General features: G+C 39.6%; 1 protein-coding gene across 2 annotated transcripts in view; it reads right to left on the bottom strand.

Annotated features, from left to right (window-relative positions):
• The window catches only part of adcy7 (adenylate cyclase 7), a 43,618-nt gene that overhangs the window by 10,774 nt on the left and 14,856 nt on the right, over positions 1-17,988 (bottom strand). For both annotated transcript variants that reach the window (XM_077587817.1, XM_077587826.1), the window contains exons 2-12: positions 10,600-11,086; positions 7,219-7,416; positions 6,980-7,144; positions 5,743-5,892; positions 4,199-4,359; positions 2,778-2,889; positions 2,579-2,706; positions 2,302-2,460; positions 1,237-1,369; positions 826-1,014; positions 19-62 (exon numbers count right to left, since the gene is read on the bottom strand). In XM_077587817.1, coding sequence (XP_077443943.1) covers positions 19-62; positions 826-1,014; positions 1,237-1,369; positions 2,302-2,460; positions 2,579-2,706; positions 2,778-2,889; positions 4,199-4,359; positions 5,743-5,892; positions 6,980-7,144; positions 7,219-7,416; positions 10,600-10,764 — 1,604 coding nt within the window. In that variant the 5' untranslated portion in view covers positions 10,765-11,086. The remainder of the gene's footprint in view (positions 1-18; positions 63-825; positions 1,015-1,236; positions 1,370-2,301; positions 2,461-2,578; positions 2,707-2,777; positions 2,890-4,198; positions 4,360-5,742; positions 5,893-6,979; positions 7,145-7,218; positions 7,417-10,599; positions 11,087-17,988) is intronic.

Raw genomic sequence — 17,988 nt, 5'->3', positions numbered from 1 at the left:
TTTTATTTTTATTATTACCTCTCAGTGATCTTGGAGCTAGTCGTCGTCCGCAGTGGGATATCCTGGAATAGACCCCCCAAAAACATGCGTTATTCCAAGTGTCGTCTATTTCTATCGGGCAAAGGTGGTACAGACGCTCCCCTATTTACGAACATTCGAGTTACGAACAACGGTACATACGAACATGTCCGCGCATATGGCATATGTCGAAAAATGTTCGGAAAGAGATGCTGTAAGTTCGATTTTGTATTGCGCGCCTTTTTCCGAGTAGTGCTTCTTTCCGCCGCTAATACCGACGCTTGGCGCTGTGAGAGGGAGGAGGCTCAGCAACGTGTCGAGGAGGAGGAAGAAACGCCTGTCCCCATGAAGAAATTCGAGACGAAACTCATCGCACCCAAATATTGAACGTTGCACAAAGGTTGAAAATCAATTGAATGATGCCATACAGTGCTACCTCATCATTTATGATGAAAAAAAGAAGAAAACTGTGCGATCGTCGTTTGATCGTTTCTTTCGGCCAGTTTCTAGTAAATCTCTCTCTCTCTCTCTAACATACGTAGTTTGTATATACAGTACTGTACGTATTCTCTCCATTTTATTAAATGTTTTTTTCAGTACAAACCAATGCAGGTTACTTATACAAGCCTTAAACATAGAAATGCACTTATATAAACCTTCAATATACTTATATAGGCCTTAAACATAAATTATAATACAAAATATAGCACTGAAGCAACAAACGAACTAATTAACCTTACGAACAAATTGCTCACAACGTAACTCGTTCGTAAGTAGGGGAGCGTCTATTTACCGTAAGACAAATACCTTGCAGAGTGACTTGCCGTTGCCGAGGGGGTCTGCCGCAAAGCCGTCTCGATTTTGCAAGTGAGCGAAGGGCTTGACGGCCCCCCAGGATTCCAAGTAGCGCGTCATGCGTACGGACGCTCGCATCTTCAGACCATCGTTGACCCGAGGCCTGGGGACGCTGCGCCCGCTGTGCGTGGGATCTTTGGACTCAAAACATCGTGACGACAACGTGTTTAAAAGATTAGCCAGACATACGACGACATTTTATTTTCGTTTCCATTCAATTAAGGGACTATAAAGTCAAGAGACTATATTTTCCGTGAGCCGTACATCTGTAACCGTCCTCCGCACGCCCACGCATCGTCAAAGCTATCGATTTTTTCGAGTGTACGCACAAAAAAAAAGTGGCGCGGCAGGTTTCAAACTCACCCGAGGGTCAATGACGAGGTAGGTTCTGACGTTGAGCTCCTTGAGGTATTGATCCCGGAGTTCACCCTCGCCCTCCTCCACCTCGTAGGCCTTGTTCAAGTGCTTGAGAGTGGCCTCGGTGATGTGGACGCGTCTGGAAAGGGAGGATGTTTTGGCTTGGAAATTCTTGGCAAAAAATTCTCTGACTTCTCTGCTTTTTTGCTACGGTTCTCATGATCCAAAATGGTTGCACATCCCATACCTGTCAACCTCTGCCGATAACTGCCCTTATAAATGATTATGATTCCCCTTACAAACCCCCCAAAAACCTTACAAACACCGTACGACTCGTACGAGTCGTACGGTGTTTGTAAGGTTTTTTTGGGGGGTTTGTAAGGGGAATCATAATCATTTATAAGGGCAGTTATCGGCAGAGGTTGACAGGTATGCAATCCATACTTTTTTTTCTCAAACTAGATGTTATTGCTGACTGAGAAAATCAAATCACGTGTGAATAAGAAAACATTTATCCAAAAAAAATCGTATTCTAACTATAAGAGTACAGTAATCCCTCAAATATCGCGGCTTCACGGCATCGCAGATTTTTTTTCTGAATTTTTTTTTTTAAATGTTTTTTTTTTTTAAAGTTCCTAAAAAATGTGAAAATTCACACTAAAAGTTATAATAGGGGTGGATCCTACTTTGTGTTTTTGTTTTTTTGGTCTACATTTACCGCAATATTCGAGGGATTACTGTAACTGGTTAGAAATCCGTAATGTTAGCTTTTTTTTAAGGAGTAGAAGCTAGCTGTTTAGCTAGCCGTTAATGCTGAGCAGGAGGATACATTTTAAATCTAAAATTTAAAAAGATAAATGTTTGCGCCATGTGGAATTGATGGGACACATTCAACAAATAATCATTTATATTTGAAATATTATGATTTAAAACAACTTTTTCAAAAGGTTTAAATTCAATTTCAACGGATTTGATTTGCGATTCACAACGACGCTAATAGCATCTGGCAAATCCCGCATTTCCACATTTTGCCACCAAAACCAAAATAACCAATGATCGCTATTGGCTTACCCCGGGAGCCCTCCCGACTCCATGTGATTGGCCAGCGTCACGTCGTGCGACCAAACGTCAAACTGCCACTTGCGGAGTCCGATCACACCGCACAGCACGTTGCCCGAATGCACGCCCACTCTCATGTTGATGTCCACGCCGGTGGCCTCTCGCACCTGCCTAATGCACGTCAAAACGCCGCCATGTCAACCAAGTGACTGCCATTGACGTCCAATCCGTTTGGTTCCGTCTGGCGGCGTCAATGGCGGCGAAACGCCATTGGATTTGAGCGACTCACTTGATGGCTTCACACATGTCCAGGCCCATTTTCACGCAATTCTTAGCATGTTTGGGTAAAGACACGGGCAGACCCGAAACGCAGTAATAGCAGTCCCCCAGAATCTTGATCCGCATGCACTCATTTTCCTGGAAAAGAAGAAAGTGAAGCGCTTTTCAAAATAAAACCCGACAAGTGAGCGAGAAGAGCAACGACTGACCTTGGCGATTTGGTCAAACTTTCCAAACAGTTCGTTGAGCATGACCACCAACTCCTTGGGGGAACAGTCGCTAGCCAATCGGGTGAAACCTACAATGTCGGCGTAGAGAATGCTGCCGGGAAAACGGACAGCGTGTTACCGTGGAAAACGAGAGGAATCGGAATTTATGCCAAACGGGAGGTGTAGAAATACGATTTTTTTAAGTCGCACATTTGGCAATTTGTACAGTTAGGGAGTACACTAATTACAGTAATCCCTCGAATATCACGGCTTCAACTTACACGGTTTCAGTACATCGCATTTTTTTTCTGGGGGATTTTTTTTAATTAATGACATTTTTTTTTTAATTCATAAAAATGTGAAAATCCACGAGAAAACTCGCAAGGAGAAGCCACGCCCCTGTCCTCTGCTTGCTACTATGACTCAGCACCTAAGTTTAAAAAAAATCTAATTTTTAATTTTTTTATTTTATTTTTATTTGATTTTATTTTTAATTTTTGTTTATTTTAATTTTTTTGAAAATAGGCGTGACCCTACTTTGCGGTTTTTCGTTTATCGCGGCCATGTCTGGTCTACATTAACCGCGATAATCGAGGGATTACTGTAAAGTACAATATAAGAAAAACTTAACTCAAAATGTATCAAACGAAAAAACAGTTAAAAAAAATGTTTAATTAAACATGACAGCCAAGATACATTGAAATTTGGACTAAAATAAAACAATACAAATATAAAAAGGAGTGGTTTCAGAAGGTGGCAGTTCATCACCACCAAAATCGAAAGTCCATTTTTGGTTGACTTTTTAGGAAAAAAATAAACGGGTCCGGCCGATATGGCATTAACGCATTACCAGAGTTTGACACCCCTGCATTAAATAAATAGAACATAATACGATGACAATCTGATTGTTGTGTCGTGCGAGTGGATCAACTCGTCTGTCAACTAAAGTTAATCTGTCATTCACAGGGAAATCACTTTGAGGCTCAGTTGGATCGAGTGCTATCCACATAGAAAAAGTAAATCACGTTTCAGTGCCACGGGTGCTGAAAATGCGTCAAAACGAGGTTGCCACATTTATAAAATTTGCTCCAATTAGAGGTGGGGCTTGCAGACAGCTAAACCAGGCAGTTGGATTGAGGACCCAACCAATAAAACAGGCCCAACTTAATTTTCCTTTTGACATGGCTTCATACATGAAATATTTCTGCGTGTTCTTGTGTGTGGCTCCAGTTTTTTTTAACTAGGTCTACAATGTCTTGTGTGTCTTATGTCTGTCTTGCTACTGCAACCAAGATAAAAGTTCTAAAAATAAAGTTCTAACCTAACCGGCTGAACAAGAACTGAGAAACCAAAAAAAATCTAAGGTTGCAACAAACCGGCGTTAACGTAGTTCGAAAGGAACAAATTTGCTCGTTTGTTACCTGACGTTTTCGTGACGTTTGACGTAAAGGCTGTGGAAGTTGTTATCTTTGACCAGACGTTGTTGCTCCTCCTTGTCTTTGCAGTCCTGCAGGCGCTCCATGATGGCCAACTTCATTTTCATGGAAATGTAGACTGGCAGGACAGACTGCAGCAGGTTCTCCTGCACCCCCAAAAAAAATAAAAATAATAATAAATATTTTTTTTCCAAGATGGCGCCGTCACGCGGAAGCCAGTGACAGTAGCTCTGTCCACTCTTTTGTTTTTTGTGTTTTACAGCCCTTCTATCTTTTTTAAATTACATTTTAATATTTCTTAATACATTCCTTTATACTTTGTACTTTATACTTTTTACTTTAATGTTTTTACAACTTTCCTTGTCCTGTTAGCCTGGCTTCTTTCGGCTACTTCTTTTATGGAACCCGTCAGCCATGCCTACGCTGTCACACACATGGGACTAGCTGTTACAATACGCAGCAGAAGGAGCAACACCTCAATCCCCCTGGAAATTCGGAGCTGGACAAAAGTGCCGGGAGAAGAAGCAACGCTTCTGACCAACCATTCCATCATGGGATAAGATGGAAGAGCTTTCAGCGCTTACCAGGCCGGAAGCGGAGTCGAGGGGTTCTACTCTGCTACTGTTGTCTTCAGCTCCAGACTACTGAGGAACTGTGCGGATAAGCTTGGAAGAGTGACTCTGCATATTCTCTACCTCGGTCACAGTCTGCAGAAGTTCCCCATCTTGTGGAAGACTTCCTGTGTGTGGTTCCAGTTTTTGTCCAACTTTACGTCTTTTGAGTCTGTATCCGTTTTTTGCTACCGCAACCAAAATGGCGCCGTTCAAGTGGCGGCCGGTGGCGGTAGCTCCGTCCACTCTTGCTCGTTTTGTGTTTTTGCTGCTTTTCTGTCTTAATGATTTGATTTGGTGATTCTTAATGATCCCATTTACTTTGATTTGCTTTGTACTTTGTGCTTTTGCTTTGTTGTTCTGCAGCCTTTGCAACTGTACTGTCTAACTTATAACTAACTATGCCTTTTCTTGCTACTGTCACAATGAATTTTCCCGAACACGGGATGAATAAAGTTATCCAACCCAATCACACGGAGTCATCGATGACGTTTACACGTAAATCCAGTGTTTAGATTCCCAGGTCGGTAATAGTCGTGCTCGATGGCAACGTCTCAAAAGGCGGCTCTAGCGGCAGCCGAAAAAAATTTAATTAGCGCGGGATCGCCCGGTCCCGACGATAAACATCCTCGGGGCGAGGTCAAGCGGAGGCCGGCCAGCCGGGGACGGAGTTTCCCGGAGATCAAAGAAAAAAAAACAGCACAAAGACCAGGAGGAACGTAATCACGACGCTCTTCATTTAGACGGCTCGGCTGTCGTGTTTGCTCGGTTAAAGCCCGGATCACTTATAAAAGGAGCCCTATTGTACTTTTTAAAAAATGACCTTGCATAAAGAGACAAAATGCGGAGACCCAGCTAGCCAATGAGAAAATGTCTTCATTCCCGTCAGATAAAAATGGCAAACCGAACTGAACCGACCTGCTGTCTTTTCTCGATCTCCAGCTTCATGCGCATGCTGAGGCATCGAAGAGTGTCCTGAAAGGTCTGCCTGAGGGTTTTTTCCATCAGGACCTTGTGGAAGGCTCCCACCACACCGCCGCACAGAAACACCACCACGTTGGAGAGCAGCTACGCACAAAAACATAGCAGATAACCATATTTCCAAAATGGAAATGTTTTGGCATTGTCATACTTTATGATACAGCTTTCATAACTGACTTCAGGCATACATACATAATCATAGCTGTCACCCTCAGCCAATTTCTGCACTTATTAATGATTGCAATTCCCCTTATTAAGCGATAATAAACGTGCAAATGCAACGCGGCACATATTTACTCACATAGGGTGCACTTAAGTGTAATTTTTTCTCCAAAGTGGACAGGGTGCCCAATTAGTATGCACTAAATTCAAGATTCTGTAGATGTCGCTGTATGACGCGGACAGCTTGGCTGTCTGGGTACATTGCTTGCTGATGCGCTATAGTTATGCAATGAAAAGGCGGATGGTTGAATGGTGAATGCGCTTGCGCATATCATGCTTAAAGTATGGCAATATTAGCAGTCGATGATGATGTTTTTGTTTGCTACCAGTGACCGAGACGATCCGGATTAGAGCCAAAATGGGTCAAACGAGATCGGTTTTTACAAAAAAATGATATATACATATATACACACACATACACAAATATACACTTACATATTATATACATACACATACATACATACACACACACATATACACACACATACACACACACACACATTATATACATACACATACATACACACATACACACACATATACACAGACACACACACACACATACATATACACAGATATACACATACATATATATATATATATATATATATATATATATATATATATATATATATATATATATATATATATATATATATATATATACACATACATACATACATACACACATATATACACATAAACGTATACAGTCTGCCACCAGTTATTGTCCAAAGGAAGTGCACAAATAAATAATCAATAAATTGGTTACATAAGTAGTATGTATGTCTGTACATACATACTACTTAAGTAACCAATTTATTGATTATTTATTTGTGCACTTCATGGTGAAGCTGTAAATCTCATTATCCTTGTATGATGACAATAAAAGTATTCAATTCACACACACACACACACACACACACACACAATTTCTTTGACCATTGCTCACCTGGTTAGCGAGGTACGGCGTGGGCTCGTCACTGTACACGGTGAGGCGCAGCGTCAGCGCCACAACGTGGCATAGAGAGGAGACCACGCTCAAGCCCACCGCGTACCACAAGGGGAACGGCAGCATGGTGTAAACGGTGAAGATGATGAAGAGAAAAAGCGGCACCTGAGGGAAGAAGAAACTACCAAAATAAGCCACAATTCCCCGACCCTCCCACTCGGCGGCGGCGTGGCGTCCACCTGGTCCCACGGCAGCACGACGGGCCCGCTGAAGATAAACGTGAAGCCCATGGCGAGGTGCGCGGCCCACACCAGCAAGCCCAGCGGACGACGCCAACGTTGGGACAGCATTTCGGCGCAGACCAGCACGAAGACGGCCAAGAAGACGCACAGGCCGCCGCTCACCACGCTCACAAAGGCGGCGTGCTCTTCGGCCCTCTAAAAAAAAAAAAATCAAAGTAAAAAAAGCAGACAGATGAACACCTTTGGACAATAACTGGTGGCAGACGTTCTTATGTAAGAGCACTCAGCCATTAGAGCGGCTGCAAAATCGATTAGTGGAGACGACTAGACTCTTAATGGCTTTGAGTTGCTAAAGAGCCATTGAAATGTTTGGAGAAAACGAAAAGAAGTACAACAAGCTTGAGTACATCTTCCCAATGGAAGGCACTAGAAATGTAATGGTTTGAAATGTTGCTTTTAGCTCGACACACACGATTTGTTTTCCACAACGCTTGTCCTTATTGAGGTGGCGGATGAACTGAAACGTGACTGGCTGGAAATTAATGCTTATGTTTCAGTGCCATTGATGGCGCCTTGGTGACTTTTTAAATTACTTATTTATGTTTTTACCGGGAAACGCGCACTTTGTGGAGTAGCACCAATAATTTCGTTATGCGCAGCTGTTGTATAATGACAATAATGGCTTTTGATTTTTGATTTGATAAAGACATTTCGACTGGGAGTGTCTTGAAAATTTAAATATGGTAATTTTTAGAATATGCAATGAATTTTAAGGGAATGGACAAGTTCATTATGACAAATAAGACACATGAAGGCGTCAATGTACTGCATTTGTTCTTCAGCATTTAACATTTTCATTTTCAAAATAATAACTAATTACTACTATACATAGTGTTTAATGGAATTTCATTCGTTTAAGGAGTCATTTTATGCTGTACTGTAAGTTACTGTAAAATGCAAATATTCAGAAAAATATTGAAATGAATTAAAAATGTGTAGTCACAGACTTTAGTGCAAGGGTGTCAGACTCGGGTTGGTTCGCGGGCCGCGTTAACGTCAACCAGATTTCACGTGGGCGGACCATTTTAGATATAATATTTAGATATTTTTTAATGGATTAAAAGAACTGTATTCAAAGCCCTGAAAATTCAGTTTTTTATAGATCTAAAACAATGTTTATTTTAGCTTTATTTATTTATATTTATATATATATATATATATATATATATATATATATATATATATATATATATATATATATATATATATATATATATATATATATATTAGATTTTACAAAATGATTTTTGAACTAAAAACACAGAAAAATGGATTAAAAAATTACAATTATTGATTTCAAAAGGTGAAAATCAGGAAATTTAATATACATCTATACTTTTCATTTTAATTTGATCCTAAAACAGAAAGTCGGCACTCATGATTTACTTTCCCGGGCCACTCAAAATGATGCAGCGGGCCAGATTTGGCCCCCAGGCCACAACTTTGACACATGTACTTTAGTGTTATATCAACAAACACAGACATGACCAGCATCTCTCAATATTGGAGTACAGTAATCCCTCGAATATCGCGGCTTCACGACAATGGGGATTTTTTGGGGGGGGGGGGGATGTTTTTATAATTTTTTTTTTTGTAAGTTGATAAAAATGTGAAAATCCACGCTGAAACTCACAAGCGGAAGCCACGCCCCTGCCTTCTACATGCTACTAGGACTCAGCAATGAAGTAAAAAAACAACAAAAACATTATTTATTTTTTTTAAATAAATTGTATTTATTTATTTTAAATAGGGGTGACCCTACTTTGCGGTTTTTCGTTGATCGCGGCCATGTCTGGTGTACGTTAACCGCGATAATCAAGGGATTACTGTACAGCTAAAATGTGGACAATGTATACGTTCAATAATATCTACTGTCCCTTTTGTAAATAAATCAAACTCAGTATTGGAGTTACTACTCAGAAAATTTGACCTACAAAAAAAATGGGCATTAGAATATCATTGTAGCTTCAAAGAAAAAAAATATGCATACGATTTCATTGAAATGGTTTTATTTCTTCCAAAAACAAGGCTTTGAAGGCCTTGACTCCATGCCACCGCTAAGCATGCTGGGAACGCAAGTGGTTTAAGAGACAGCTTCAAGTGTGCATGCCAATAGATCTTTGCTATGGGAATGCCGTCAGTACATTGTATGAGGAGCTTTCTGGTTGTCATGACAACCTTTCAGGGGAAAAAAAAGGCCACCATCAACGGCTGCCGCTGACGTCGAACTGTGAGACTCGACAAAGCGAGCGAGGAAACGACAATGATGGTGAATAAATGGAGCTACACGACGACAGCGACATGTTTTTGCATCGTTTGCACTTGTACCAAAAATGATTGCCTTTCTGCTCACTTCTTGACAAACATCCGCATCGTTTGCACGTCGTTTTTTTCTCTGTCAAATCCAAAATGCTCGGGTGCCAGATCCGATCCACCAAATCATTTTGTGCGACCCGCAAAATTAAATCAATCACTTTGTTTCACGCAATAGATATAAGACAATACTATATACTACATTTTAAATGAAATAATTTTTTTTTAAGTAAAAAAAAGGGTTCACTTTTTTCCTCTTGGTGTTTTTACATTGAAAAATACATTAAGACACATGCAGACAATTTCCTTACGCTTTAAATAGCCTCATTTATGATAAAGTTATTGCAAAATTCCTTTTCTCCTCTGTGACCTTTGACCTCATTCCACCAAAATGTAACCACCTCTTCACTTTCATATATTGTCATTATACAACAGCTGTGTATAACGAAATTAGTCGTATATATATATATATATATATATATATATATATATATATATATATATATATATATATATATATACACATACATATACATACATATATATATATACACACACACACACACATGTATACATGTGTACATATATATATATACATATATATACATATATATATATACATATATATACATATATATACACACATTTATACATATGTATACACACAGAGATGGTTAAAAAAATATTTTTTTCCATTTTCTTCCTTTTTTTTACTTAATAAAAATGCCAAAATGCATAGAAAATATTTAAGAAAAAAAACTAAGATAACAAAACATTCACTGAAGAAAAAAAACATCTGGATCATTTTCAGGTCAACAATCCACAAAATGTTTTCATAATTTATAAGTAGTTTTTGCAGTCAAAATAATAATCAATTCATTTCTTTGATGGCTCAATTTACCGAAGCTACCACAGATTGCAAAGCGTTTCACTCTAATGATGTCAAATATCCTAAACAAACTTTTCATTGGAATTTGATTGAATAATACTGGAGCAAAGACTCACCAATCCGAGGGCAAAGAAGAGGACCAGGAGGACCCCGCAGGAGATCATGGAAAGACCCAGCAAGAGCACCAGAGGCTGGTACTGACTAATGCAGGAGAACTTTCGGTACAGCGCCTCATTCTTCACCTCCTGGTCGTTCAACAAATATTTCCCTTTGGCCGGCATGGCCGAGAGCACGATCAAAATGCTGCTATTATAAAAATAAAAAATAAAATAAAAACAGAATCGGTCGCCTCCTTTTAGCTCATGGCGCTGCAGTGGAGTTAGTCCTTGGCATCTTCAACGTTCTCACGTCTACTTCCAGGAACTTCTTTGTGGACCCGTTTCAGTTCAGATGCTGCCAGCGCCGGCTCTCCCAGACAAAAGGGAAGGCTCGGTGGGGTCAAAGACACACGAGAGGAAATGGGAGGAGAGGGGAAAAACAAGGCGACAGGGGCATCAAAGGAGGTCATCAGGCGCCGGGATTAGGCCAGTGGAGCCATTGTACCTGGACGGAAAAGACAACACAAATGAGGATTTGCTTGAAACGTGTCATTTTGCGGCTAAACCGTTGTTTTGGAAAATTGAGGTTGATTTATGGATGACTAGGATTTGCTAGCTGCCTTTACGTGTTGCTAACGAGTCGTTGGGAAAAGCCGATGATAGAAGTACAATGATTTTGCTGTATAGAAAACATAAAACAAATACGTTTTGTAAAAATGTGTAATTTGGAAGCATGAAGTCAAATCTTATTTTTAAAAATTGGGATGATTTCTGGATGCAACTCCCTCTTTGTAATGTCTCTGCGAGCACTGCAGCTTTGCATTTTATCAGTGTTTTTTTTTCGTTAGTCAGTGCAGAATGGCGGAGCTTGAACGCCAATACGAGAGGAGTATATATTACTTCTCATTGGCAAGTGGTCGTGCGTTATCCTATTGTGAGGACATTTGTGTGCATTATTTTAGGAATATTTTGAAGGGAAGACAAAAGCAAACAACCCTCCATAGGTTGCATCTGAAAGTCAGGGTGGAGGCGGGGCAAGTAGAGCCAGGAAAGGTATCAAAATTGAAAACAAAATTAGAATTAAGTTTAGTGTATAGTTAGATTCAACTTATTTTTGAGTGTGTCTGCATCGTAATCCAAATTCATTTAAATTTGTTTATGTTATGTTACAAGCGCGTTGCCATGCAAAAAGTCTCTCTCGGTCTCTCGCTCTTTCTCCTCCGCCGCAAAATCTGTCTAATTTTAGTACTATTAAACAGATTTCAGTACTATTAAACCTAGATTTTTCTTCGGATAATCTTTTCTTTCTCACTTAACAAAAATGGTTGCAGGTTGGTTAAAAGGCTCTCAATATGTTGTGTGAAAGTAGTTTTATGGCCGTTTTTCTACAAATACAGTTTTGTACAATTAAAATGTTAATGTTAAATTAAAATACTAGTTAGTTGTTACTTTGTTAATAGATGGCAAATTAGAACAAATAAATGTTTTTCCAATCCAATATCCTGTTTTTAGTGTTTTTTCAGAGGGTTGGAACGAATTAATTTGCTTTTAGTTCATTTCTATGGGAAACGTTCATTTGAGTTACGAGTAAATCGACATATACGAGCTCAGTCCCGGAACGCATGAAGCTCGTATCTCGTGGTGCCACTGTACTCCAAACCTTCCGTGAACGTGTACATCGTGTGTACCGAAACACGAGAACAAATGTCGTCGTTTAGCAAAAGGACTCACGGGACCTTCTCGAAAGGCGCCGCGGTAATCATAGTTGATTCTGCCTAATCAGTGTCCTTTAACGGGAACATTGCACAAACAAAGTACGTACTGCGCTGGAATGGAATGACGTTCTATAGGATCAGTGAGACAACCCACCCTCTGAATCCCCCCACACACACACACACAATTTATGTTATCCTCATCTGACCTGACAAAGACAAAAAGCAATACTCACTGATGACTTTTACATGAGTGAAATCCAAGACTTTTAAAAAGCTCTCTAAGAAAACTTCCAATACATTTGAATGGAAAGTCCAGCAACTCCCCCAAAAAGCAAAGTCTAAGAATGTGCATTTATTCCAGGTTACGGTGGATATTTAGTCATTTTCCTTGTTAAAGCAATGGCTGCATCTGACGATTAATTAGATTAATTCCGATTGAGATAAATTGAGGAAAATGTGCATTTCTTTCAGTTCATGCCAAATATTTTAGCAACTTCCTAGATAACTCAATTGTTCTCACTGAAGGCAGTCACTGCCACTAAATAAAAATACATTTGATTATTTTGGGGCTTTTTAAGTAACGCTATTTAGTGTTCAAATCGAATGGAGCGTGTGCGGTTGATTGGTCGCCGGTCTTTTGGTTGCGGTCTTTTGGTCGTCGGTCTTTTGGTCGCCGGTCTTTTGGTCGCCGGTCTTTTGGTCGCCGGTCTTTTGGTTGCCCCAACCGCGACAACGGGCGACCAAAAGACCGGCGACCAAAAGACCGACGACCAAAAGACCGACGACCAAAACAAGGTAAAACAACACGATCTACGCATCAATAAAAGCCAACAATGGCCATGAGCAGTTTCACTGAGCCGACGTGTGACTGTATAAGAGTTTGTATCTACATGCGCTGTCCCTTTAAGAAGCTACATCAGTCAGGATCTGAACAAGTTCTCCAACAAAAAACAATAAAAGTCCGGGAAATTTGGAGCTTTTCTTTAGCCTAATAATTACCAGGGCATTAAGTATGACTAAATAGTAATACGCAGTTTGTATTTAGGGAATTTGAGCAACAATTTAAATGGTAATTATCACTTACCTTCCGGGCGACCAAAAGACTGGTGACCAATCGACCGTGTACCGGAATGGAGTATCAAGGTTTTTTTTAATTAATTAATTGAATCATTTGGTATGGCCATCAATTACCGTCATCAATGGCAGCCAATAAATTAAATACATAATCTGGGAATACTACACGAATAGTCAGTGAGTGAATGAACCCCGACTTTTCCAAACCCTTCTAGCCTCATTTTCCGAACTGGTCTGGTCACAAACCCCAAGACAAGGTGGACTTTGCGCGGCTGTCAATAGAAAACTCATTTCCGCCAGCTGCTCAAAAGCGTAAGACATGTTTGTCCTTCACATAACAACAGATGCTACGTGCCATAAAAAGGAACGTGCGGTCCAGCGACCCAACGCGCTACGAGAAAGAACTTGATGTTTTTAGTCGGCAGAGATAGCCAAAACGCGCCTGGTCATCGCGGAAATTCAAATGACTGAGGACTTTTACGAGCGAGGGGAACAATTAGCGAGCAGCCCGTGCTGAAGATAACGTCAGGTAGACAATGCGTGGCGAGTAAAAGACGAGTCGTACGGTGTTTGTAAGGTTTTTGGGGGGTTTGTAAGGGGAATCAATAATCATTTATAAGGACAGTTATCGGCAGAGGTTGACAGGTATGAGAGTGATAAAACGCGGCCAGTATGGACAGACTAAAAGATTCTATCCATTCGAAAAGTGATTGCCAGGCAACTAAAAAAAATGTTCTTGAGACAGAAATGCAGCTACGTTGAAAACTAAAAATCAATTCAGAAGAGGCTTTCTAGCCATTTACACAGCAAGAATCATTTACCCACTAAATGTCATGTGTACATTACATTAAAAGTGAGTACACGTAATAATGGCCTTGCGCTGCTTATTGTAAATGTCACTGTAAACGTCTGAGGAAACATGGCGCTCGTATACACTCACCTCTTTATGGGCGCTTCCATGGGAACGTTCAATTTAGGCGAGTGCTGACATTTTGAAGGGAGCAACCCCGAGTTATTGGCGGATGTCAGAGATTTGTTTTGAATCCGTTCGGGGATTGCGAGACGTGAAATAGTTGCGAGAAACACTGGCTTTCTGGTATAAATCGCACTGGCCTCGTAGTGCAGATTTGTTAGGCCCAACTAGGACTACAGGATTTCAGTCCAATCCGAGTCTGACAGACACAAGGCGGAGAAATTGTTGACTGATCTGATTGGTCGTGTTGGAATTTTTGCTTGTCATGCCGCATTGTGACATGTCGTGTGGTTCGGCTATTAGTATCTACCAGGGGTCGGGAACCTTTTTGACAGAGAGAGCCTTGAACAATTCATATTTTCAAATGTTATTCATTAAGAGCCATACTCAGAATTGAAAAGAAAACATACATGAAAATGTGTACAATTTTGTAGTCATTTCATCGCTTTTAAAGTACAAAAAGTCTGAATTCCTTTGACAACATTGTTACGCTGTTGCTAATCAATGAGGATCAATATATGCATGAAGAAGAGGGTAATGAAAACAAAAATGATTAAAGTGACGCTAGAGATAGTGTCACGCTAAGACATTATGCTTCCTATTGGTACTTTCGGGACACAGCGCCCTAACCAGCAATTTCCATATTTTACATCACAGGTTGGCGGAGAGCCATATGCACCCATCAAAAGAGCCACATGTGGCTCCCAAGCCGTAGGTTCCCTACCCCTGGTATATACAGTGGTACCTTGACATACGAGTGCCCCGACGTACGAGCAATTTGAGATACGAGTAAAATTTTGGGCAAATATTTATCTTGAGATACGAGACAAATTTTGATATACGAGCATACAGCTCATAAGAACATCATTGGCACTGTCTTTCTGGTCGCAACTCCCTCGTGTAATGTCTCTACGAGCACTGGGCGGAGCGTTGCATTTATTCAGTGTTTTTTCCCCGTTAGACAGTGCGAATGGCGGAGCTTGACCGCTAATACGAGAGGAGTATACTACTTCTCGTTGGCAAGTGGTCGTGCGTTATCCTATTGTGGGGACATTTGTGTGCATCATTTTGGGAATATTTTGAAGGGAATACAAAAGCAAACAACCCTCGATAGGTTGCATCTGAAAGTCAGGGTGGAGGCGGGGCAAATAGAGACATGGAAGAAAGGTATCACAATTTAAAACCAAATTAAGTTTAGTGTAAGGTTACATTAAACTTATTTTTGAGTGAATCTGCATTGTAATCCAAGTTCATTTAAATTTGTTTATGTTATGTTACGAGCGCATTATCGTGCAAAAAGTCTCCCCCGTCTCTGTCCCTCTCTCCCCTCCGCGAAATCCGTCTAATTTTAGAACTATTAAACCCATTTTAGTAATATCAAACCACTAGTTATTTGTTACTTTGTTAATAGATGGTGAATTAGAAGAAATAAAAATGTTTTTCCAATCCAATATCCTGTTTTTGGTGTTTTTTCAGAGGGTTGGAACGAATTAATTGGTTTTTAGTTCATTTCTATGGGAAACGTTCATTTGAGTTACAATTAAATCGACATACGAGCTCAGTCCCAAATTAAGCTTGTATCTCGAGGTACCACTGTATTAGAAATGACCAGGTGCGCATGTGTAACGAATCGTGAAAATGCTTCAAACTTGGTTGGACGGCGCTTCATAGGGCAGATTGACAATAACCTGAAACATACGAAATCCAATTGAGAATGCATTCATCTCGCGTCTAGTGACGTCTTTGCATTCCAGACTGAAGGCCTCGTTATTTTGGGCTTCCTGAAAGTCTTATCATTCTTGCAGCGCTCTTAATACGGCTAAACTGACGGTCTGCAGTTAAAGCACCTTCATTTCACTTCACTTGAATTGCGACGGGCCAAAAAGATGAATTATGTCCATGTCGCCAATTGTACGGATCTGACTGTTGCTGTTAGGTGTTTCAATCCAAGGTCATCTAAACGTGGGTTGACCAGTGCTGCTATCTGTGGATTGGAGAGAATTTACATGGCCTGACCACAAAGCCTGTCCCGTATTCAAAAATATGTTATCGGACGATTACATTAACTCTTCATGATCTGGACCAAATCACAAATGAATGTAAACAACTCAGTTGTTGTAGTTATATCACTAAAATAAATGCGGTAATTCAGGTTTAAATCAAACATGAGCAGAAGAGTACAGTAATCCCTCGAATATCGCGGCTTCACGACATCGCAGATTTTTAATAAAGTAAAAAAATTGGTTTTTTAAGTTCAGAAAAATGTGAAAATACACGGTGAAACTCGCAAGCGGAAGGACTGAAGTAAAAAAAAATTAAAAAAATTAAAACTGGGGGAAATTATTTTTTTTAAATTACATTTTATTTTGTAAGTTCATAAAAATGTGAAAATCCTCAAGTAAAAAATAAATAAAAATAAAATCAAAAAATTAAATCCGTTTTTAAAATAAATTTTATAATTTTTTTAAAATAAAATTTAATCAAAAACAAATGAATACCTAATTTGCAGTTTTTCATTTATCGCGGCTATATCTGGTCAACATTAACCGCGATAATCGAGGGATTACTGTATAAATTTTCACATACAAAAAAAAAACAACTCAACGCTGGCTCTACCAATAAGGTGTCCTTTATTTCATTTTTTTTTCCTCTCAGGAATTGGCCAATCTAGGTCCTACAATCCAAAGTAATCGCTATAGAAACAAAAGGACAAGGTCTGACTGTCTCTTCAACGACAAGCCGTTCCTTTTCTTCTGGGATTAATAAAATACAATGTGGTCAAACCAAGCGAGACTATTATTTGAAGCCCCTTTTGGCAGCAAAGGCAAACGGCCTCTGGCTAAAAATCGCAGTGTCACCGTTTATAGCGCCTCTTTGTGTTGGCATTCAAAGCCAAACAAAGGATGACCTCTGCAAGGGAAAGCCAAGAGACATTTCTCAGCCTGTGCCGTGCTACCTTCAAAAGGTCCGGAGACAACGTCGCTAAAAAGGCAGACAGCCACAGACGCTTCCAACCTATCGCGCCTTTTTTAGCACAGGCGTGATTCGCGCCAGTCGCGTTCTACAACGGCCGCTAGGCGATTTCTTTACCCCAAGGGTGTCAGACTCGGGTTGGTTCGCGGGCCGCTTTAACGTCAACTTGATTTCACGTGGGCGGGCCATTTTAGATATAATATTTAGATATTTTTTTTTATAAATGGATTAAAAGAACTGGATTAAAATCCTTGAATATTCCATTTTAATAGATCTAAAACAATGTTTATTTTAGCTTTTTTTAAATATATTTTTAGATTTTACAAAATGATTTTTGAACTAAAAACACAGCTAAAATTTATTAAAAAAATTACAATTATTGATTTAAAAGAGGGGAAATCAGGAAATTTAATATAAATCTATACTCTTCGTTTTAATTTGATCCTAAAACAGAAAGCTTTAACGTCAACTTGATTTCATGTGGGCCGGGCCATTTTAGATATAATATTTAGATTATTTTATAAATTGATTAAAAAACTGGATTAAAAGCCCTGAATATTCAGTTTTTTTATAGATCTAAAAATGTTTATTTTAGCTTTTTAAAAAATATATTTTTAGATTTTACAAAATGATTTTTTTAAACTAAAAACAAAGAAAAAATGGATTAAAAAA

Source organism: Stigmatopora argus, chromosome 2 (assembly GCF_051989625.1).
Source record: "Stigmatopora argus isolate UIUO_Sarg chromosome 2, RoL_Sarg_1.0, whole genome shotgun sequence".
In the NCBI taxonomy this organism is placed as follows: domain Eukaryota; kingdom Metazoa; phylum Chordata; class Actinopteri; order Syngnathiformes; family Syngnathidae; genus Stigmatopora; species Stigmatopora argus.
Note: the sequence above shows the minus strand (reverse complement) of the source record. Positions and strands in the feature narration are given on the sequence as shown.